Source organism: Meles meles, chromosome 5 (genome assembly GCF_922984935.1).
Source record: "Meles meles chromosome 5, mMelMel3.1 paternal haplotype, whole genome shotgun sequence".
Lineage (NCBI taxonomy): Eukaryota > Metazoa > Chordata > Mammalia > Carnivora > Mustelidae > Meles > Meles meles.
Genome location: NC_060070.1, coordinates 101,787,441 through 101,811,066, shown reverse-complemented (window position 1 = coordinate 101,811,066; position 23,626 = coordinate 101,787,441). Strand labels below are relative to the sequence as shown.

Here is a 23,626-nt window from a genome sequence, read left to right as displayed (position 1 = left end):
CCTAGTCAGTGGGTTTCCGCTGAAGTCAGCTATCTGCAGTGCTTTACAGAATGAGATGCTTTCTGGAATTTCAGGAATATCTGTAGGAGCAAAGAAAACATCTATCATTTACCACCATCATTACTACTTTTCATCATCCTCAAGATGGACAAAAGTCACAAGAGAATATCTAGTAAGTACTGCCTCTACCTAAATGAGGCATGGATTTCTAAAGTATTTTTCTATCTTTATTTTATATTTGCTTTCCTAATAGAAGATATATTCTTAGTAGAAGCACATTAAAGAAAAACTATTCAAGAGCCAATGGAGAGACCTTATACCAAGTGAAATAAGTCAGAAAAAGACAAATAACATAGGAACTCAATTATATGTGAAATCTTATAAACAAACCCAAAAAGAACCCATGAAGAGATCAGATTTGTGGTTACCAGAGACGGGAAAATTGGATGAAGGTGGTCAATGGTACAAAATTCCAGTTATAGGACAGGTAACTACTAGGGATATAATGTACAACATGATGACGATAGCTAACACTGCTCTATAGTATATTTGAAAATTGGTAGAGGAGAAATGCTATGGGTTCTCATCAAAGGGAGAAAATTTCTTTTCCTTTCTTTCTTTTCCTTTTATTTTATCTATATAAAATGATGGATGTTAGCTGAGTGGTAATCATTTCACGATATATGTAAATCAGACCCTCACACTCTCTACCTTTGACTTATATAGTGATGAATGTCAATTAGTTCTCAAGAAAAGTGGAGGGAAAAAAACCACCACCACCAAGTCCCATCACCCCATCAGAAGTCACAGATGGCATTCTGTCATAATTCCCAGTAAGCTAGTTTTTCTTACATTTTCACAGTTATATCAGTACACAGTATTCCAGAGTATGCATCTTTAAATTATGGGCTTTCTTCTTCTGGGTATAAACATAACAATTTGGAAAATACACAAAAGTCCAAAGAAGAAAATAAAAACCAACAGCATTTCCATCGCCTAGAGATAATGATTTACTTTGATATATTATTTTCACTGCCATCACACACATGCACACACACAGTGTATATAAAAAGATTATATTTCAAAATACTAGATTCATGCTGATTTGGGCTTTTTTCACTGTACATCATTTTACAAACTTTTCCCCATCTTTATTTGTCCGGTTTGCCATTTTTAATGGCAGAAAACCCACTGCATATATTTTCATATTTCATTTAATCAATCCCTCGTTGTTAGACATTTAGGTTGTTTCCAAGTTCCTGATGTTATAATTATATTTATATCCATTTCTGATTATTTCCTTAGGCCAGCTCCGAGAATTGTAATTACTGTGTCAAAGGCATTAGCAAGTCTACAGTCTTCAGTAAATACTATTAAATTGCCTTAGAGGAAGGCAAATTTACTGTTTATACTTCCATCAGCCTGTATGAGGTGCCTAATTCAACACTTCTCTTCCTCCTTTCTTTCTCTTACTTTTAAAAACTGCCAATATTGGGGCACCTGGGTGGCTCAGTCAGTTAAGCATCTGACTCTTGATTTCAGCTCAGGCCATGATCTCAGGGTGGTGAGATCAAGTCCCACATTGGGCTCCACACTGGACATGGAGCCTGCTTAAGATTCTCTCTACCCCTCTCCCTACCTCGCTCTCACTCTTAAAGCAAACAAACAAACAAACAAACAACAACAAAAACCCTGCTAATACTATTGATAAAAATAGCTTGGCAACATTTTGTTTTATATTCCTTTTATTACTAATGAGGCTGAATATTTTTCCCTATGTTTACTGGTCACTAAATATTGTGATTTTGAAATGACCAAAATTGTTAAATTTCTCTTTCTCTTGGTACAAAACCTGGGGTTACAGCTTTCAGGGCTTTAAAGATTTATTTTATAGCATTTAATTTCAAGGATACATTTATTTTAGACATATTAACATTAAGAAGGCCTTAAATAGAAAAGGTTCCCCTGGTCCCATGCTGTTTCTTCTACTAATTCTACAAATGCAAGCCGAGCCAAAACATACCTAATATTTCTCAGGTGGGAGTGGCAGGGAGAAAAGAGAAATAAAGGGGGAAATGGATGCCCTGGTCCAGCAACCACAAAATAATCAGAAGCTACATAAATGCTTTTAGTTCAAACTTCAAAGCCAAAATCATTTAAGTTTGTGGTAACATTCTTTTTACACTCCTCTCTACCTTGCATGGTCATATAAGGTAGTAAAGAACAAACACCATGACCCTAGTTTCATAAACATCACAGCTATACACACACATGCACACACACTTGAGTGTGGAATGGATTTTTAAAACAAAAACATTTGGGGTTCCTAAGGTACAAATACACTAGGCGGGTCTATTAGAAGTATTACTTTATTTCACCTCAACATAAATTATTTTAACTTCCACTGTACAAAGTAGACAGTAGGGCTCAGAGAGATGAAATGACTTCCTCATCATCACAGGACTATTCCACTGAGTGCCTGAGCCTCCCATGCTGAGATCACAGCACTGTCGTGCTTAAGCATGAATGATCACACACAAATCCATCACAGAACAGAACAAGTACAGCTATCTAGGCAAGTAAGGCAGTGACATGCCATGGCCTCCTTTGGTCTGAAAGGTGCTGGCTGGCCTGTGCACTCCATGACAGTCCCTCTTCTGCCACTACTTCAGGGCCTAGTGAGCGGTCTTTATAAGCCTGAGGAAAGAGGTGCATGCATCACACCAGGAACATCACAAGTGCCAAAGAAGATCAAGCGGGACACAGAAGTACATATTTTACATCAACTTGCTGCTCTATCCTAGATAAGAAAAAAAAAAAAAAAAAAAGAAAGAAAGAAAAGGCAAGGAAACAGAAAGAAGAAAGATATGTCCATGAGGTATCATCTATAATATTCTTCAGAGCACTAGAAACATCACTGAGGCTTGGGAAAACAGGCCTGTCAGGGGAACACATGAAAAGTGGCTGTGAGAAACTTTGGTCAGGGCTGGTCTGGAATCTAGAAATCTGAGGGTAACAAAAGCAAGTGCCAGAGAACAGCAAAGCTGGACTAAGTCCACGGAGAGCTGACAGAGAGGTCTGCTTCATAGGAAGGTATTCCCTCCTTAGGGTAACCTGCTCATACATACAGGAGAAGTAGCAGATCAGCAAAAAGAACACAGGTCTCCTGACTCCCATACCATTTCCTTCTACCATATGCACGTTCTGACCTTAAAGAAAAAGAATGTATTTGCTTGTGCAAATAGAAGCTTTAGATAAGGATAGCAAAAGTGTGGTTTGAAGAGTCCTGAGTACTGGTTTGCTTTAGGTTGCTAAAAGTATTGGAATAAAAAAACCAAGGAAGAAAACATCTACTCATCCTTAAATACCCAGCTAAAATGTCATATCCTCAGAACATCTTCCATGGGTCCCAAGATGAGACTGGATTCACCTACTCTCAGTTTCCTCAGGCTTCGCCTTTGTGAGATCTGTGACAGTTTTAATAATTTTGTTTGCAGTCAATCACCTTTATTAAATTCTGTGTTCATTGGAAAGAAAGACCTTGCGGGTGTTGTCTGTTGCTGCTTCCCTAAAGCTGACAAAGTAATGAGCTTAAGCAGTACACAAGTGCCAAATGAATGATAGGCTGACGTTACTAAGCTCCTGTAAAAGTTGCTCTCTCATTTGAGTCATGAACTCTCCTCATAAGTTAGTATTATACTCATTTTACTACTGGTAGAAACACTGCTTAGTCCCAGATCTTTGACAAGATGGAATATAAAGCTTTTAGGTTATTCTCAGCTGAAATCCCCTTTGATCCTTAAATGTTTTGCTCAGGACAAACAGGAGGTTTGAGAGTAAAAATATGAAAAAAAATATATAAATGCCATCTTCTCAATGAAACCTAGGCTGACCACCAACCTCATTAAAAAACTAATTTGAATCCTTTCCCCCATGCCAATTCTTACATTCAATTTCCAAATCCTTCTCATATTCTCTAATTATTGTTCCTGGCCATCTTTTCCTGTTCACTCCTACTGTTATCAAGTTAGTTCAGACCTCAATCATCTAGATGACTAGAATATCCTCTTTAATGGTCTCGCCCTGTATCCAATTTGTCCTCCATCCAATCCAAAGAGCCACAAGAGCAATCTGCACCAGTTTTCTGCATTTGCTAGTTTTATGCCCAAGCACAAACTACTTAACCTACCTGTGCCTTGGTTCCCTTAACTGTAAAATGAGTCATCAACAGATTTTTTTTTTAAATTAATGCCAGCACATCGTACCTTCAGTGCTACACAAGTTCAGAGAAAAGAGAAAATTAGATAAAGGAAACTTACACTTTGAACCAAATAAATAAGAGTGGAGGAGAAATCCAGGCATGAATGGGACACTGAATGCAATGAGGAGAGGTTAAGTCCTGGGGAAAGAAGGTACAGTATAAACTTCAGGGTATCAACATGGGAGTATGTGAAGAGAAGGCTGAAGCAAGCTCTTGATAACAGATTACCAAATGCCAGGTTGAGCTATTTACAATTAATTTTCTAGACAAGGAGTTTCCTGTTCTATAAAAAGGGGATAATCACCTCCGGCTTAGGGATGTCCCAAGGATAAAGCAGAGTAGCATGAATAAAAGCACATGGCACTCTGTCTGACCTCTTTCATTAATATTTGAGGGAAACCAGTAGAGAGGACCACTGGTTTCCATTCAAAGCCAAATAATCTGAGGAAGAACAGTAGCATTATTAATAGAGATGAGATGATTTAGAGGGCTCTTGCCATTGTTTTAACTATCTGAGAAGCAGTAATGATTAACTTCTGAACATTTATTTACATAAAAATATTAGAAATAATGAGATTTTCATCTACTCATTAAAGAATGTACCCCCAAAACTTCTACGTCCAAACAACCACCATAGTTCAAGCTTCTATATAAGGTGAAACAAACAAATTTTAATGATATTTTTCATTAATTCAAACTGGCTTTGTCTCATCTAGTCTAAGAATAACAGTATAAAATTTGATATTTACAAAATGTCTGTGAATGATTATAAAATTAAGTAATCTTTTCCTTACAACTTTCTTAAGATAACCTTTAATTTGGACCCACTCTAAGCCATGATTATTTCTGAATCAGAGTTGCCTCAAATTAGTGAGATATAATTGTACTTAAAAAATAAAAATAGTGTAGTTTACCAATAAACTACAATAAACTGTAGTTTACCAATATGACCGTTACTACAGTCTGTTTACGGGAAATGGAAAATTACCCCTAACCTCTGTCAGTGCAAAATATGTTCACCACCACCAGAAAACAATCCTGGCACCATTAGCCCCAGGGCTTCCAAGACAGACTACAGCTTTCACCATAGATACGATCGGTTAAATAGTAATTTAAAAAGACATGTTCTTTTCTGGACATCCATTTGTAACACAGCAAACTGAGATTCTACCTTCCTCACTTTCCTGCCCCCCAAAATACAGAGGCTTAGCCCACATTCTTCAGTGGGGAATGAGGGCTCTCTTCCTACATGCCCAGAATCCTCATGTTGGACCACACCCCTTCCTGAAAAGCTATTGCCATTTTGGGACCCCTCTAGTTATGGAGATAGATTGGACTGATGGACGTCTCAGGTTTCTGCTAAGCACACTTGAGTTTACAAACGTCCAGGGCATTTCCTTTCATGGAGGACTGTGCACAGACAGTCTGTTTTGATGGTAGCCCCCATACATTGCACAAGTTCTTTCTGGATAAATCAATTACTCACTGGCATTTCTTGTTTTATATAAATAGCATCTCTTTTCCTCCTGGGCTCAAAACCTATGTGATGTTAGTAAGTGAGAATACTATGTTCTCTCCATGGAGAACACCATAAAAATGCTACACAAAACAAAAGTCTTAGGTATTTTATGGCTACTCTCTAGGGTTATCTAATTCATGTTGACAGCATTTAGACATAGGAAGTTGAAGAAGCCTAGGAATGCTTAAAGAAATCATACGCTGACCCCCCCATTAATTCGTCTTTTTTAAGATTTTATTTATTTACTTGACAGAGATCACAACTAGGCAGAGAGGCAGGCAGAGAGAGAGGAGGAAGTAGGCTCCCTGCTGAGCAGAGGCTCCATCCCAGAACCCTGGGATCATGACCTGAGCTGAAGGCAGAGGCTTTAACCCACTGAGCCACCCAGGGGCTCCTTAATTCGTCTTTTTAAAAAATTGCAAAGAATAACATTTTAAACTTCTGGGCCTATTATGTGGCAAGTTGGTAAGTTGAAATGTTATTTTTGAAAGTGGAGCAAGAGGTCTGTAAGCAATCATCTCCACTCGTTGCATCAGCAAGTGGCTGTGTTAGTAGCTTCATTAGTACAAGGTGCTAGCAAGGTTGGGGGCCTGGATTTGGTCCAAGTGTGGGGCAGCCTCTTTCCCTGGTTCCAGCCGTGCTACACTCTGAGGACACTTTGTGAAACTTGTGACTGAAAAAACAGCCACGGCTGCGGAGCCTGTACTGAGCGCTTAAAAAAGTATCATGCATGCTTCTCAGCACTCTGCGAAAATTGACTCCTGGAAGTCTTCGCGATAACTAGGAAGGCTATGGAGATCGCCTCCATTTTCTGGATGAGGAACAGAGGCACGGCAGGGGTACGGGCCTGGCTAGTAGGTAGGAGGGCCAGGCTTTGAACTTGGGCCTTCTCCCTGCAGAGCCTGTGCTCCGCACTGTAAACTTAACTTGTCTCTAGAAAGAATGTGTGAGGTCAGAAGAAACCACAAAATCCAACCCAAGGGCCCTGCTGCCAATAACCGCTGGTGTGAGCTACTTGTGGAAAGCCTAGGGGAGCGCTGCCTCTGAATCTCCAGAAACTCAACTGAAGGGAGCCCGGGGTGGGGGAGGGGGCGGAGGCGGGGGGGGGGGGGGTGGGATGGGGAGCACCATCCCATCTGACAGTTTAGGACAGCTTCAAACGTTTTGCTTCTCCTGAATTCTTCTGATTAAACAAAACCAAATAATCCATTTTCAAGATAATGTAATAAAAAAATATCAAAGTAACAAGGAACCTTTAAATTTAATCCTGTGGCATGGTTAATCTTAACTTTCGGTTATGACGCAGTATAGTATTTGATTAATAAGATAACAGTAAAATGTCTCCTCATTATTTCTTGCTTAATGTAACTTCCACCAGGCAAGAGAAAGAATTTAATTTAATCAATGCCCCTGACAAAAGTGCAATACAGTGTCACAAAATTTCTATTAAACCTTCTTTGAATCCCCTCAGATAGACTGGGCTTCCCACAGTGCCCAGTACTTCTCTCTGTGAGCACTCTGCTCAAAGGTGATTAGTGATAAACATTTACTCAATACCGTGCTTCCCCCTAGATGTGTCCTCCACTAACACAGGGATCAGATCTATAATGTCTCCCAGGGGCTCCACCGCCTCAGGTGGTCCTTCAACAATACTTCCTCACTCACCTCACTGGGCCTGAATCAGAAGAGAGATCTCAGGGCCAGCACCCTCACTTAGCATAGGTAAACATCCACTGCTTTGAGCCTTGGGTCCCTCACAAAGGGCGTGTTCAAATTATCTGCCTCATCCAACAACCAGGGCTACTGAGAGGTACAATGAGGTAAGATACAGGATAACTTGGTAAAGCACAAAAATGGAGGAGAAAAAGGCAATTCTCCTTAAGCAGCACTGACTGGTTTTGAGTGTGGGTCACTTTTTATATCAACTTCTGGGATCTGGGGCGAATGTCTTCTTGCCTTCCTCTTACCCCCAACATAACACTCAGACTAAAGGGGAAAATGTCATTAAGAACTTCTATCAAAAGACAAAAAATGGGTGTTTAAATAAGTCTTGGTTGTTAGTATCCAAACTTTTTTTTTTTAATTTCTTTTTTTAAAGATTTTATTTACTTATTTGAAAGAGAGAGAGCGAACACAAGTTGGGGGCAGAGGCAGAGGGAGAAGGAGACTGCCCATTGAGCAGGGAGCCAGACACAGGGCTCGATCCCAGGACCCTGGGATTATGACCTGAGCTCAAGGCAGATGCTTAAACCAACTGAGTCACCCAGGTGCCCCTATTAGTAACCAATCTTAGAAAAAGATTGGTGTAACTGCATGAACTGTTAAGAATTTGAAGACAGGGGGCGCCTGGGTGGCTCAGTGGATTAAGCCGCTGCCTTCGGCTCAGGTCATGATCTCAGGGTCCTGGGATCGAGCCCCGCATCGGGCTCTCTGCTCCACAGAAAGCCTGCTTCCTCCTCTCTCTCTGCCTCTCTCTCTGCCTGCGTCTCTGCCTACTTGTGATCTCTCTCTCTGTCAAATAAATAAATAAAATCTTTAGAAAAAAAAAAAAAAAGAATTTGAAGACAGTACCTCATTACCACATCACTGATGTTAAACCAAGTCAGAGACGAAGGAAAAATAATGCAGCATAAACAGACGGAGCCATCACAAAGTCACCCTGTGAACTGCCCTGCAAAGAAATCCCCGGCCGAGGCAACCCTAACAGGAACACAGCAATTCACAGCATGCGCATGGACATCAGAGACAGCTAACCTTGCCTAAACACTGCACAGACATTCAATAATCCACTTCAAGACTTGTTCAAGGATGAACAACTGCCCATCAGAGTTTAATTACATTTATATTTCCAGTCTACAAAGGGAAAATATGTAAGACGTGACCTAAAGTATTAACTGAATTTAAATAAAATAAATTTTTAAAAAAAAGAAAACGAGGGCCATGGCTCACCCTGATCCGTGCTGAGTGGACAAACCCAGCTGGCCATCATGGTGGTGCCTCTGTGCACACTTACACACATACATGTAGCCCTCCTTCAGTTATACAAACACTTTACAGTTTCTAGCACAATAGTGCTGCTTCCAAGGAAGATCTGAAATTGCTACCGGACAGCCTGGTACTCAGAGGAAACTCTGTTGAAGTTAATCACCTAACAGTTATTATCACTGCCACCTCAGCCACAAGTGGAAAGTCAGGCACTCAGAGAAAAAGCTGGGGATAGGCTCAAGATCAGGCCAAGTTACAGGCTCAAGATCAAGGCAGTTACAGCTCCGAAAAAGAACTCCTCCCCTCCAATCCCTCCAATCCCTCCAATTCCTGCTCTTCCATGGGGCTGTCTCCAAAGAGGAAGAGCCACCATCCTTAGGGCCTATGACATACCAGGTTCTGCAAAGGGCATTTTGCATGAAGCATCTCTAACCCCGACAACAAATTCTTAGATTAACAGATGCAGAAGCAGCTTGGGAACATTAAATAGATTGTCCATTGTAGAAGAGCAGAGCTTTGAAATTCTAGTTCATCTGCCTCGGGGCTGAGGAAGCCAGAGAGGTAGCTGCTGAGGAGCCGGACAGTCAGATTCAATCAACTCCAAACAGGCCGAATAAGAGAAGCCTTGGGAAATGACTGTGGAGAGAAAGGAGGTAGAAACACAAGCCTGCAGCTCTGAGCTATACCATTTGGCAGGCATTTCACACGCGCAAGTGGGGTGGATGCACAGTCTGAGAAAGCAAGCAAGCGTGAACCTCCTGTTATGGGGCAATGGCCCCCCAACAGGCAGAGGGAAGAGAACTATGGGGGCACAGCCAAGAAGTCAGAGAGCAGAGTGTCACCAAGTGACAATCAACAGGTAAGGAAGAGGTGGACTTGGCTACTGGGAATTTGCTGTGGCCTTCAAGAGGAAACACACATAATGGTTTGAGGGGAAGTCAAAAAAACGGAGGCTGAGAGGCCAGTGTTATCCACTGGCTTCTGTGGAAAAAGAAAAAGGGAGTATAAAGCAGTAGGGCTCAAGTCTAGTAAGAGACACAGGATTCCTAATCAGTAGACAAGGCAATTGGGTGGAAGATGACAAGATTTTCTGATCATGAAGCCAAATTTATCTAAAAGGACAGTTGTCTTCTGTTTCATCAGAAATTATACCCTGCCTGGAGGGCTGAAATCTCTTTATCTTTTACTAAAATGACATTGATAATTTTCCTTATCAAAATAAAGAACAACCCTGTGTCATAATCCCATTTAAAAAAAATTATAAGGCCCCATTAAAAATCTGTAAGATTGGGGCGCCTGGGTGGCTCAGTGGGTTAAAGCCTCTGCCTTCAGCTCAGGTCATGATCCCAGCTTTCTGGGATCGAGCCCTGCATCAGGCTCTCTGCTCAGCAGGGAGCCTGCTTCCCCCCCTCTCTCTGCCTGCTTCTCTGCCTACTTGTGATCTGTCTGTCAAATAAAATCTTTAAAAAAAAAAAAAAAATCTGTAAGACTGAGAACCTGGGAAAGTATGCCTTGAAAAAGCCTGGAGGAGAGGAAAGGGTTTTGTAGCTTGAGGGAGATACCAAGGTCAAGGGAGAAGTTCAAGTTAATGTGTTTGGGTTCGATTTTTTGTTGTTTGTTTGTTGTTGTTGTTGTTGGTGGAGTGAACACGGAGGCAGACAGACGTGGAATGGGAGAAAGCTGTGAAAGCACATTCCCATCTTTGTCCAGAAGGCAACAAGAAGGGCCGCACAGGGACGGAGAGGAGACCTGGAGAGTATGGATTTCAGAGCCTGGTTATGAGAAAGGGAGAGGAGAGGAGCCTGGGAGAAGGCAGGCCCCAAAATGGAGAGTGGACTCAGTGGATGGAGCCACTTATCCACAGCAGAGGCAAATGACAAAATCCCATGATCCATGGTCTTAAGAAGAAACAAGTCATCACACTATAAAAGATTCTCAGCAAAAATACAAGAAAAATGGGAGGGTCCTATTAGCATGGAATCCTTATTATGTATAAAAAACCATTGATGGACACCTGGTCAGAAACACAGAATTCAAACACTGCAACTTATAAACAACTAGTGGAGAAAAGAACAAGCATGCAGACAGGGATGCTGACAAGCTGTAGTGAAATACTGAATGGTGTGACTCTGGGCACACTCAGTACATCATATTGCTTCATTGAGAATTATTTACTACTTGGGTAAAACAAGGTCCTTGTGTGCCAAACAGTCTGGCTGATTAAGACACTCTGAATGCTGTAACACTGCTTGCCTGACTCGATCCTGCCTAAAATATCTGGGATTGTCAAACAAGACTAAATATGAATCCATGATTCAAGTCTGCATTTGCTGCCACAGCTGTTCCTCTGGGAGTGCAGGGGGAGAAGAAAATGCTAAATGGAAATTTTTTTCAAAGGCATCATCCCATTTATCATATTATTCCAACCACCACAGACTCACCCAGGAGGCAGCCAGCCTTATAGACAAAGGCCTAATTCCTGCCTGAGCAGCCTTCCCCGTGCCTGTAAAGACACAACGCAGAGCAGAAAGGCCAACACGGGTCTCTCTGTGCAGAGAGACTCATGGAAGGTCCACAGAGGGAAACTTTGTCAAAGTTTTATTTTAGAGTCTTGGTAACTTCTGCTGCCAAAAAAATTTCCCAGCCCAGAAGGTTTTTGCCTAATTCCAGCCACAATTACCGAAATAACTTTTACGCCTCAGCTTTTCCTCCCCAGCAGAGTTCTGGCTAAGCAAACATAAGTATGTCTTGAGACACAAGACTGCGATTTGCAAATATAGAAATAAATTAACCAAAAAGCAAGAAAGAATTACAGAATTGTAAATGTTAGGTTTCATATAGAATAATGGAAAGGGGAAAAAAACAAACAAACAAACCATGTGGACAGTTTGTCATTTGGGTGAGTAACCCTGTTCCCAGAACAAAATTCTGAATAGTGCCTACTTAAACCTCTCAGTAACAGCAACTAAATACCAAAAACTAAAAAACAGAATTTGTATTCATCTCCTACTTCCACATTCACTCAAAACTGCAGTTTATTTTAATTATTCCCATTTAATAGGGAAAAAATTAAAACGACTGGTATTTATGCATCAAAATTCTCTAGGAAAATCCCAAGTCTTCCAATAGATGAATGCTCTCGATCCAAAAAATTAAGTCTTCAACTTTGCCCCAAGTCTCCTCCATCCTCCCTGGACAAGACTCCCTCCCCTGAAGTGAAAGTCAGGGCCTGTGGTTAGACCCCTCCTTTGCATGAATCCTATGGGCTTGCTTCCCTGTCTCATGTTACCTTTTTGAGTATACTTAATCTTTACATGAAAATCTGTGATTCTTGTCAACCAAAATTAAGCATCCTACTAAACGTGGTGTTCTCTTCTCACACCCCCACACCATGCACAGTGTTTGTGAATTGACAGACTCAACCACAGGCTAGAATGAGTCATTCAGACCCTAAAATCACTCTGGGTAACAGAATAGATGAGAGGGTGCAGGGCCGGGAGTGAACCATGCAGTTCTCCAGAAAGGCAAGGAGAAGCCATGTGGCCCAAATAAAGTAGCCAAAACACGGATTCTCAACGGCTGTCACCAGCTCTTTCTGATGTACATCCCTAACCTAGGTCTACTGAAACCACTGCGTGCTCCAGAGCCTAGGGATCCTCAGTTTCAGAGCACACTGCAATCACTGAGAGCACTTACTTGATGATAGGGTTGCCCCCCCTCCCAGCAACTGTTTCACCAGGTCCAGGGTCCCGGCAAGCAATCTGCCTTTTTAATGCAACACTTCTGGAGATTCAGATAAAGAAGGTCTTAAAGCTGCCCCTGAGAAACATGGATGCATTTAATTTAATTGGTTCTCAGTCCTGACTGTGTATCAGAACCACCTGGGGCCAATCATCACCGGAGATTCCAAAAAATCCACCTGGGGTGGGATTAGGGCAGTACTTTTAAAAGGGCTGAATCGAATATGCAGCCATGTTAGGAACCACTACCCATGAGGCCCTGGTCATTTTAGTGTGTATCTGACAATTACTTGTGGCTCCCATCCATAATTTACCTCCATAATAAAGCTATTTCTGCTCTTAGATTGAAGCAGAGCCAACATGTAAAGGCTGTGTGTGAAGGCTGTGTTAGGTTGCCTCAAATGGGACATAAAACAACAACGTAACAAGGGAAAGTGGTTTGTTGTTCAGTTGAAGATGGGGAGTGGATGGAAAGGGGAACTGCTTGAATCTACTTGAACTGCCTCCTTCCTATATTTATTTATTTTTTTTTAATTTTTTTTTATTCGTTTATTTGTTTATTTACAGCGTAACAGTGTTCATTGTTTTGGCATCACACCCAGTGCTCCATGCAGTAAACGTGCCCTCCCTATTACCCACCACCTGGTTCCTCAACCTCCCACCCCACCCCCTTCAAAACCCTCTGGTTGTTTTTCAGAGTCCATAGTCTCTCATGGTTCATCTCCCCTTCCAGTTTTCCTCAACTCCCTCTCCTCTCCATCTCCCCATGTCCTCCATGTTCTTTGTTATGCTCCACAAATAAGTGAGACCATATGATACTTGACTCTCTCTGCTTGACTTATTTCGCTCAGCATAATTTCTCCCAGTCCCGTCCATGTTGCTACAAAAGTTGGGTATTCATCCTTTCTGATGGAGGCATAATACTCCATCGTGTATATGGACCACATCTTCCTTATCCATTCATCCGTTGAAGGGCATCTAGTTCTTTCCACAGTTTGGCGACCGTAGCCATTGCTGCAATAAACATTGGGTACAGATGGCCTTCTTTTCACTACATCTGTATCTTTGGGGTAAATACCCAGCAGTGCAATTGCAGGGTCATAGGGAAGCTCTATTCTTAATTTCTTCAGGAATCTCCACATTGTTCTCCAAAGTGGCTGCACTAACTTGCATTCCCACCAACAGTGTAAGAGGGTTCCCCTTTCTCCACATCCTCTCCAACACACGTTGTTTCCTGTCTTGCTAATTTTGGCCATTCTAACTGGTGTCAGGTGGTATCTCAATGTGGTTTTAATTTGAATCTCCCTGATGGCTAGTGATGATGAACATTTTTTCATGTGTCTGATAGCCATTTGTATGTCTTCGTTGGAGAAGTGTCTGTTCATATCTTCTGCCCATTTTTTGATATGATTATCTGTTTTGTGTGTGTTGAGTTTGAGAAGTTCTTTATAGATCCTGGATATCAACCTTTTGTCTGTACTGTCATTTGCAAATATCTTCTCCCATTCTGTGGGTTGCCTTTTTGTTTTGTTGACTGTTTCCTTTGCTGTGCAGAAACTTTTGATCTTGATGAAGTCCCAAAAGTTCATTTTTGCTTTTGTTTCCTTGGCCTTTGGAGACATATCTTGAAAGAAGTTGTTGTGGCTGATATTGAAGAGGTTACTACCTATGTTCTCCTCTAGGATTCTGATAGATTCCTGTCTCACGTTGAGGTCTTTTATCCATTTCGAGTTTATCTTTGTGTATGGTGTAAGAGAATGGTCGAGTTTCATTCTTCTACATATCGCTGTCCAGTTTTCCCAGCACCATTTATTGAAGAGACTGTCTTTTTTCCTATATTTAAATAGAATAAATTTTCAAGACATCCCTTTACCTATACTACAAGCATACCTTTCCAAAAGTAGCCCTTCAAAAAAAGAGGTTAAACTAGAAAACAGAGTGCAAAAGGTATTCTAAAAAGGGTTCAAAAACATGTTTACACGATTCAAAAAAATACTGTAGAAAAAGCTTAATGGCTTAAAAATTACTAATTGTCAACTGACAGAAGAAAACATATGCTATTTATAATGTATTTAACTTCTTAAAAAGAATCAAAATGTATGCATTAAAATTAGTATTATCCCTGAAAGTAGTCATCACATGAGGCATGCATACAAATTCTTCTGGCACCAACACTTGCTAAATGTTCTGGAGCTCTTTCTTAGAGTTACAGTGAGTGGTTTCTCTTAACTCCAATGTTTTGAGAAAACCTTGCAGAACCAATGATGTTTCTATGAATTATAGAAAATTCAGTCCTAGGGCCCTGTATAAAATATACTCTGTGTTTCAGGGGAACGTCACTCTGAATATGATCTATTATGGCAAGTGTGGCTCTATTCTCATATCCCAAAGCAAACCTCACAGGCCCCCGGCCGCCAACCAAGTTTAGGATGAAAAGAGTTAGAAAGAAGGGGAAATGTTTGCTTTTTTACTGAAGGGTAATTTGAGTTGTTATAATAGACACTTGATTTCTGGACTAGACAAAAATCATTTTCTGTACTTAAGCCATTATTCTATGGATTTAATTGAAGGCAAGAAAGGTCAGATTGTGAAGACATCAATTTAACCTAAATGCTGTTTGGGATCTTGACCCCACCAGCAACTGCTTAGGTTCTGTTAGTCTCTTGCTCCAATTTAAATTTACATGAGTTTTCCTGGGGATTAAAATGCAAACTCCAGGGACCCTGCTCTGGAAATTCTGATTGTGCAGTCCTTACGTAGGGTGGAAATATGCCATTTTAACAAGGATTCTAACAGAGGCAGTGTCAAGCCCACCTGGAGAAACACTGTTCCAAGTGAATGAAGACCGCACTCTGAAGTCTAAATTTCTAGACAGAAGGAATACTTGTTCTCACCATTCCTATAAGCCCCTTCTTCTGTGGTCTGATATTCATCAGGGCATTCTCATTTTCCCTTTTAAGCCTATAAACATGGTCTTGCCCACGTTGTCGGAACATCTCTGGGGGTACACTGTGGCCTGTCATCACTTGGACAGAATTATTCCTCCTACTGCTGTATACGTGATAGTTCCCCACTGCCTGACACAGACGGGAGGCACAGTAAAGGCTTCCAAACTGTTTGAACTCAGTGTGGAAGTTCAGACATACTCCTTTTTAAGAACCTAAAATGTATTATAAATATCTCACCTTCTAATTCCACAGAAGTGCGAAGCTTGTCACCCCTGACAGTCATCTACCAGTTTCTGAATAGATTAACTTTATGCACATAATTGAAGAAATCTGCCCCTCCAGGCTAGATGAAGGGACTACAAACCCTGTCCCTTGTTACACAGGGCCATCCATATAATAAGCACTCCTACAAATCAAAAGGTGACAAAAATAGGTGCTTTCCTCTCAGCCAGTTTCTCTCTAAAAATTACAGTAGGAGGCATGGAAGCAATACTACCAACGGCTAAAAACATTGATTTGTTCATTTATTCATTCATTTGTTCCTTTTACCCATTTATTTAAGGAGCTGCCTATGTGGCAGAAAGGACGGTGAATAAGAGAGGCACAGTCTTGACCCACTGTGATCCACCATCCAGTGACTGAGCGGGATATCAGAAACACAGCCCAATATCGTGTGATGCCCAAGACCAGCAGTCTCAGCCAGGGCTGAAAGAGTCTGGAAGTAGAAAGGGCAGGTTGCTGACTTTTCTTTCACTTGCCTCCATCAAGTTTTTATAATGACCGTATATTAGTTTTATATATATATTTTTTTAAATCACAAGGACAAGTAAACTTGGAAATACCAGGGGTACATGCAATTATTAAAGGGTCTTGGACAGAGAGAACTCTGTGGTCTTTAATACTCAATGGGGAATAACAAGGCTTAAAATGTCCAGAGTCCACTCTGGTCCTAGCTCTAGCCAAGGACGTGACTCCAGAAGAAGAATATCAGTGGCCGGTGACCCCCACCTTTTCCCCTCGGGGTCTGCTTCTCCGGCAGCAGCAAAGCCTGCATAGCTCATTCCCAAACGCGTACACACTGCAACTGGAGAGTTATGAAATTCCTCCCTTAATTGTATCACGGTTCACTGTCCAAGACATACAGCACCATCATGACGGCTCACATCCCCTCGAACTGGCAGATCCAGCAGGAAACAGTGACTGCTGCTGTTTCCTCCTGGAAATGGTCATTGTTGGTGTTTCTCAAGCCTTCCTCTGATCTCTCAAGAGTCCGGGGAAAAGTATAAAACAACAAACAATATGGGCTGTGAACTACTTTTGACATCGCTTTTGTTGTCACAGATGACCTCCCAGATGCCAAAACCAATGGAAACTTTTCAGTCCACGTTTACTGGACTGTTCTACCCCATTGTACGCTGTTGCCTTTCCGGATGTGCTCCCCTGCCTTTGGTTCCACCTTGAGGCTCCTGTGGCTCTCCCATTTCTCCTCAGTCCTTTCATAACGGGGCCTGAGAAGGGGCTGCCTTTCTACAGCCAGTGCTTCAGCCACGACAACAACTGCATCCATTAACCTGCAAGCCTGAGCGCCATCCCACAAGCTCAAAGCCCTCTGTGATAGTTAATGTGATGACTCAGCTCGCCGTTCTCCTGCTGGGCCTTTTCTGCAAGAGCAGGCAACAGTGCTGACAAACCCTCCTGCTGTTCCTTCTCCGAATCTTGCAGGGGGCCTCTTCCTCTGCTTTCCCTGTAACAGTAATATTCTGCAGGCTCGTCTCCCCCCCAACACTGTATTCTCCTCTCCGTGAGTGACCTCATCCATGCCTATAGCTTCAACCATCAATTACACATGAATGACCCCCAAACCTTTACCTCCTATCAAATTTCTCCCCTGAGCGTCAGACCCTTATACTCAGCTGCCTATTGAACCACCTCCATTTAGATATCCCAAAGCATTTCACCTTCCACATGCCCACAGACACGCTCATCTTTCCCTACCACGCCTGAGTTTTCTTCAATGTTTCCCGTTTCTTCTGCACTGGGAAATGAGGATTTAACCTCTCCCTCACCCTACTGCTCCACATCCAACAATCTTCCCACTTGTCACCCACAGGCCTGGCCTGACATCTCCTCTTTTCCTGTTCCTCTCTCCAGTCTTTCCACCCCCAACATGGCCTCCTGCATCCAGGCTGCCCTCCATCAACTTCATGTCCCTGCTAGTGCCAGGATGAGATGTGAACCACCCCCCTCCTGGAAATAGTTTCACAGCTCCCCATTGCTCTCAAGAAAACATTCCTCAGCCATGCACACAGAATCTTCATGATCTCACTGCCATGCACAAATTTCGTGCATTTCCCAAATTCATCAGGCTATTTCACACCTTCAGACACACGTGCCATTTCATCTGCCCAGAAATATCCTTCCTGTCCTTTATCTCTACCTGCTACTTGCTCCTCAGAGCCTGAGAGTCATCCGTTCCAGGAAGAAGCCTCCTTAATATCCCCTTCCCCAGGAATGATCAGAATGATCAAGACCCTCCCTCCCTAGACTTCCTTCAGGCAGCCTCTGAGATTCTTCACATAGTCCTGGTATCACAGATGGACTTGGTCCCTCCTCCCTTGTGGCCTCAATCCCCTGAGAGCCATCACTAAACAGACTTGCTATCTCTAGCTCCCAGCACATAACTTACATACCTGGTGCTGGTTAAAAATTCAAGAAGTGACTAAAACTTATTCTAAAACTCTGTTCTTGCTCCCACCTATCTTATCTCAATGAAACATACATTCTAGCCAGGACTTCACGAGTGCTTTGTTGTGCTTTTCATAATGAAATCTGATGCCTTCATTTAGAACTTTTCTTTGAGCTTATCTCTTCCCATACGGATCCCTTAGAAAGGTCAGAAGAGTTGGTAACACAGAAAAGAGGGATTTTGGAGATAAGATTAAATTCAATTGGCAGCAGGAAAGGGCTGCAGACCAAAGCATCTGCTCAGAAAATGCCATGCAACTACAGGGAGCAGGTCTCTCTGCCATGCTCCCGTCGGTCAAAGCTGAAGGTGGACCAGTCATGACAAAAGCCAAAGGCAGGGACCCCAATATACAGGAAGAGCAACAGCTACCTGTTCTATTTGCCAGTGTGCAAAGCCTTGAATAGAGTGATGCTTTAAAAGGCATGTGAGGAGGCACAGGGCAAGTCATGACTTCCGGATGCAAAGGTGCTCCCTGTAATTGTGCTAAAGCACACGCCCATGGCATTTGACTCAACTTACCGCCAACTTCAGGCTGGCCCAGGCCCTTGCTATGCTGTGGCTCCTCAGTCTTAAACAGAGAGGCCAATATGCAAATAGCCAGCTGAGGAGAGAACAGATGCCAGGGACCTGCTCAGTACCCTCCAGCGGTGTGCTTCCTCCCGTTTGCTTAGGCCTCCCCTGCGAGAGCTCAGTCTCCTTGGCCCCTCTGGCATTAACTCAGGAATCCCTCCCAGCACTAGGCTGCTTTTGCTTTGGACATGTGTCAAGTTATAGGTGCTCCATCTTCCCACTAATTTGATCGTCCTGACCCATTCATCAGCCCCACTGAATGGAAGAAGGCCTATTCTTTAATACCTCACAACACCATCAAACAAAAGTGAAAGGACATAAGTTAAATACTTCAAGATCGCAACTCTTTCACCAGATACCCTCAGGAACAAAGCATACCTTAGGTAAATAGAGAACTAATTGCTTCACAATACCTTAAAAGCAGGTGAGCTCTTAGACTTGGTCTGCTTCTGCCCACATTCCTTCCGTCTATACCTCTGTAACTATATGGCTGTAGGGGCTAACTGTGCCTCCCTGATTTCTTTCAACACAAAAATCCCAAATCAGGTAGAAATTTCTAAACTGCTTATTCACCTCCTCCTTCACTCTATTTGGCTCTGAACTTACCACATCTGTCTGGAAATTCCCCTGTCCTATCAGTTATTTACCTAACACCCATCCTACCTTTGAAACCTATAGCTTTCTGTTGTGTTAAAGTTAGAGATCTGTTCATATTTTTCTCCAGTAAGATAAGAAAGTAGGAGTTATTAATCTTCCCTTTCAAACATTTTATCTGCCTTTTACACTTTAACAACAATGAGAATAAGTGAACAAAAGTAAGATACATGTGCTGCATAATCTCAATTTTATAAAACCGGTTAAAAAAAAAAGGAAAAAGAAGATAAATAAAATACATTAAAAAACATTATTATTTCTCAGTAGTAGAATATAAAATTTTTATACTGAGGAGACAGAACTGTGATCTTGGAGTCTAACAAGCCTGGGATCAAATACCAGCTCCCCTATTCATTAGCCATGTGCCCAAGAAAATGTGTTTTATCTAAGACTCACTTTGTTTTGATCGAGGTATAATTGATGTATAACCTTACCTAAGTTTCAGGTATGCAGCATGATGATTCAGTATTTGTACATATTGTGAAATGATCACCACAATAGGTCTAGTTAACATCCATCACAAGTCTTTTTTCTCGCAATGAGAACTCTTGTGGTGAAAATGTAGTCACAAGTTGTTTTGTTTTTCTTTGTCTTGAGAATTTTTAAGATCTACTACTCTAAACAACTTTCAAATATGTAGTACAGGGTTACTACTTGTACTAATTATGCTAAATATTACATTCCTATGGCTTACTAATGAGACTCCATGTTCTCATCTGTAAAGAGAAGATACAAGTGTGTTTCTTGAAGCTGATCTGAGGATTAAATGAGATACTACATGACACACAGGAAGTGCTCAGCCTCTTAGCTGGCACAGAACTAGCACCCACTATATATTCTGATAATAGAGATTCACACCGTTCTCTTGGTTTTCCAATAATGTGTCTTTGTGATTCACTATTATTAACTCTTAATAAACGGAGGGCTGCTTCCAAGGGACATTCCTGTTGTCTAATCTCTTTCCTTTCAAAGGTAAAAATCCTATCCAGTCTTAGTTTTTGGCTCTCCTTGTTCTACACTTCTAGCAAGGCACCAATCTTCTGTGATTGCGAGCTTTTGCCAAAACAGCACAATTACCTTAGAAGTGTGACATTGCAGCTTACTGAGAAAAAGCCCCACGTTCTTCAGTAGATGATGTTCCACCTCTGGCCAAAAAAGATTTACAAAGGACCTCTTAAGGTGGGCCACTTCTACAGGCGACTAAATTCATTTGCTATGTACATTTCTAGGAGTTTAAATATCTTCGGATGATTTTTCCATTTTAATCTCCGAATCTGGGGAGCACCGAGTCATAATACTGTTGACATCCTTTCTCTAACATCGAATGAAAACAACAGCCCTACTTTGATCATTTTCAATATGCCCCCAAAATAATTAGGACTGCTCTTCTGGGTTTCTTATTTCAGCCCCACCATAATCAGGAGTCTGATTTGGTGCACAGCTCATCTTCTTCAAGCCTCAGTTTGCTCATCATTCACCCTGAGGGGCCTCTACCCATCTTACAGGATAGCGTGTGCGTGAGACAAAACACAGGTGTGAAGAGGTAGCGTAGTGCCTGGCCATGGGAGCCAGCGTCTAAATGGCACCTTGGGCGGGAACCTCCCTCACTTGTACCACTTGAGCCTTCAAACTTGCCATGTCCTCACCCCTGCCCTGCATTCTTAATCTCACAGTGCTAGTTCAGATCCCCATGGCCCAACATGAAGGCAATGATGGAATTAATTACAGCAGCTAACACTGAGTGCTCCTTATGCACAAGGCAGGGTTCCAAGCACTTTACATACACATCCTCTTTTAAGGGTGACAGCACCTCTATGAAGTCTGTGCTCCTACAGTCTCCATCTCACAGATGAAGAAACTGAAGCATAGAGATGTTAAGTAATTCGTTGGAGATGGTGATTCCTGGCTTGAAAACCTTTAATTTTGCCTAGAGCAAATGCTTCAAACATTCCTCAAATATAAAATTCTAATTTTCAAAATATATTTGTTTCTAAAAATTTAAACTAAAAAACATACTTCCATGCTTGCATAGGTTTTATGCTAATTATTAGGATCAGTGGCTATCAGTCATCTTCATCTATGCCTGGGTTTAAAAATTTTGGTGCAGGGGTGCCTGGATGGCTCAGTGGGTTAAGTCGCTGCCTTCAGCTTGGGTCATGATCTCAGGGTCCTGGGATCGAGCCCCGCATCGGGCTCCTTGCTCAATGGGGAGCCTGCTTCTCTCTCTCTCTCTGCCTGCCTCTCTACCTACTTGTGCTCTCTCTCTCTCCCTCTCTGTCAGATAAATAAATAAATAAAATCTTCAAAAAAAATTGGTGCAGATGTGGGAAGGAAGGCTACCTTGTCCTCCTATGGGCATGTACCTAAACTTCCTATAAATGGATCACTCACTGGGAGGTTGGGACAGTGCACAGTGCAACAGGATCTTGTGTATGTGTGCGTGTGTTTACTAGGGCAGCACGTGATCAGTGACATAAAAAATCATACAATTCCAGCATTCAATTATTTGATTGAATTTTAATTCAGTTGAATTGAATTCAATTATTTGATTGAATTATTTGATTGAATCTGCCAGTTGTGGCAGATGATGCTAGTGCTTACGCGAGGTTTCTCTTCCTATACAGGTACCTAACTTCATTTCCCAGCTCCTTTCAGTTAACCTGGGAACATAAATCGGCCAAGAGAATATGGACAGAAATGACATACTGCACTTCTCAACATGACCCATAAAAACTGCCCATGAAGGGGCACCTGGTGGCTCAGTTGGTTAAGAGTCAGATCTTGGTTTCGGTTCAGGTCACAATCTCAGGGTCCTGAGACTGATCCCTGCCTCAGGCTCCACACTGGGCAGGGATTCCGCTGGGGATTTTCCCTCCCTTTCCCTCTGCCCCTCCCACCCTGCACTTGTGCTCTCTCTTTCAAATAAAGGTTTTTACATAAACTTTTAACATAAAATTACCCATGCACATCCCCCAACTTCTCCCCCTCCCACGAGGATCTTGGAGGTTACGAGTTGAGTGAAGATGTAGCATTACAAGAAGCAGCCTGGATCCTTGATTGTATAGATCCTCTCACTACTGACCTCCCTAAGTCTCTGTCCACCCCTCTTTCCACTGGACTATAAGTTGAGCAGTAATAAAGTTGAGCACTTGAAATTTTGGCTTTTTTTTTTTTTCTTTAAATCAATAGTCAGTCTATCTTGATAACTGCACAGAGCTTGGCATTTTACCTGACAGGACAAATCCTTCACAACACAGTAATAGTCAGCTATATAATAATAAGAGAAAGAATCCCATGACAACTCATACAGTTTCAGTTCTTATTCTTATGCACTGGGTACTTCTTTGATTTTTTAAATAAACCTTATAATTTTCAGTGAATATCTAAAACGCAAGCACTGAGATATTTGCATTTTTAATGATACTGTTAACTCTGTAAATCTATAACAAACATTTGAAAGAAATCTCCAACAATGACACAAGGCTGAGGAATCCATTCATTATTACTTCCCTCCAAATTTACAACTAAAATATAAGAATTTTTAAAGACCATCTGATTTCAACTTGAAACCACAAGAGCCCCATTCTCCCTTCAAGCGTCTTTCAAGTCAGTTACAGTTACTGACAAGGCTCTGCCAGCCCCAGCACTTTATTTATGTAACAGTATAATAGCTGTTACGTGCAGTTCCTCACATAAGTCTGTTGGGCCTGTAGTTTTACCTCCTTAAGGGATGGAAGAGTAAGACAAAGGGCCTTACACAAATATAGTAGGTGCTCAATAAATTTTACTTAAACTAAAATGATAATTATTATTATTCTGGGTTATAGTTGATAACTATATGCATAAAAAAATAAGAGGCCAGGGTCCAAGGCTTTTTCAAACTGAAAAATAATTCAGAATCATAATTCATTATTAACTTTGAGCAGATATGTTAGGTTAAAGATCTATTCAACACTTATAAGGCTAATTTAAAAACCAAATCGTTTCTATACATAATCCTCAAGCTGGAGTTCTCAGTACTGCTCCTCAATCACTTTCTTCTTCTTGGATCCTTCATCCCTTTCTAACCTGAGCCTTTCCCAGCTTAATAAGCTCAGAGCACCATTTGCATTCATGGCAGCATGTCTCTGTCACCATCCCAAAGAGATGCCATCCAGCCTTTAGCTGCCTAGAGGCTCAGCATCACTTGGCTCAAGGCAGATT

General features: G+C 41.7%; 1 protein-coding gene across 4 annotated transcripts in view; it reads right to left on the bottom strand.

Moving 5' to 3' along the window:
* The window catches only part of LRRC1 (leucine rich repeat containing 1), a 138,932-nt gene that overhangs the window by 50,898 nt on the left and 64,408 nt on the right, over window positions 1-23,626 (bottom strand). For all 4 annotated transcript variants that reach the window (XM_046006662.1, XM_046006664.1, XM_046006665.1 and 1 more), the window contains one exon: window positions 2-80. In XM_046006662.1, the coding sequence (XP_045862618.1) occupies window positions 2-80 (79 nt within the window). The remainder of the gene's footprint in view (window position 1; window positions 81-23,626) is intronic.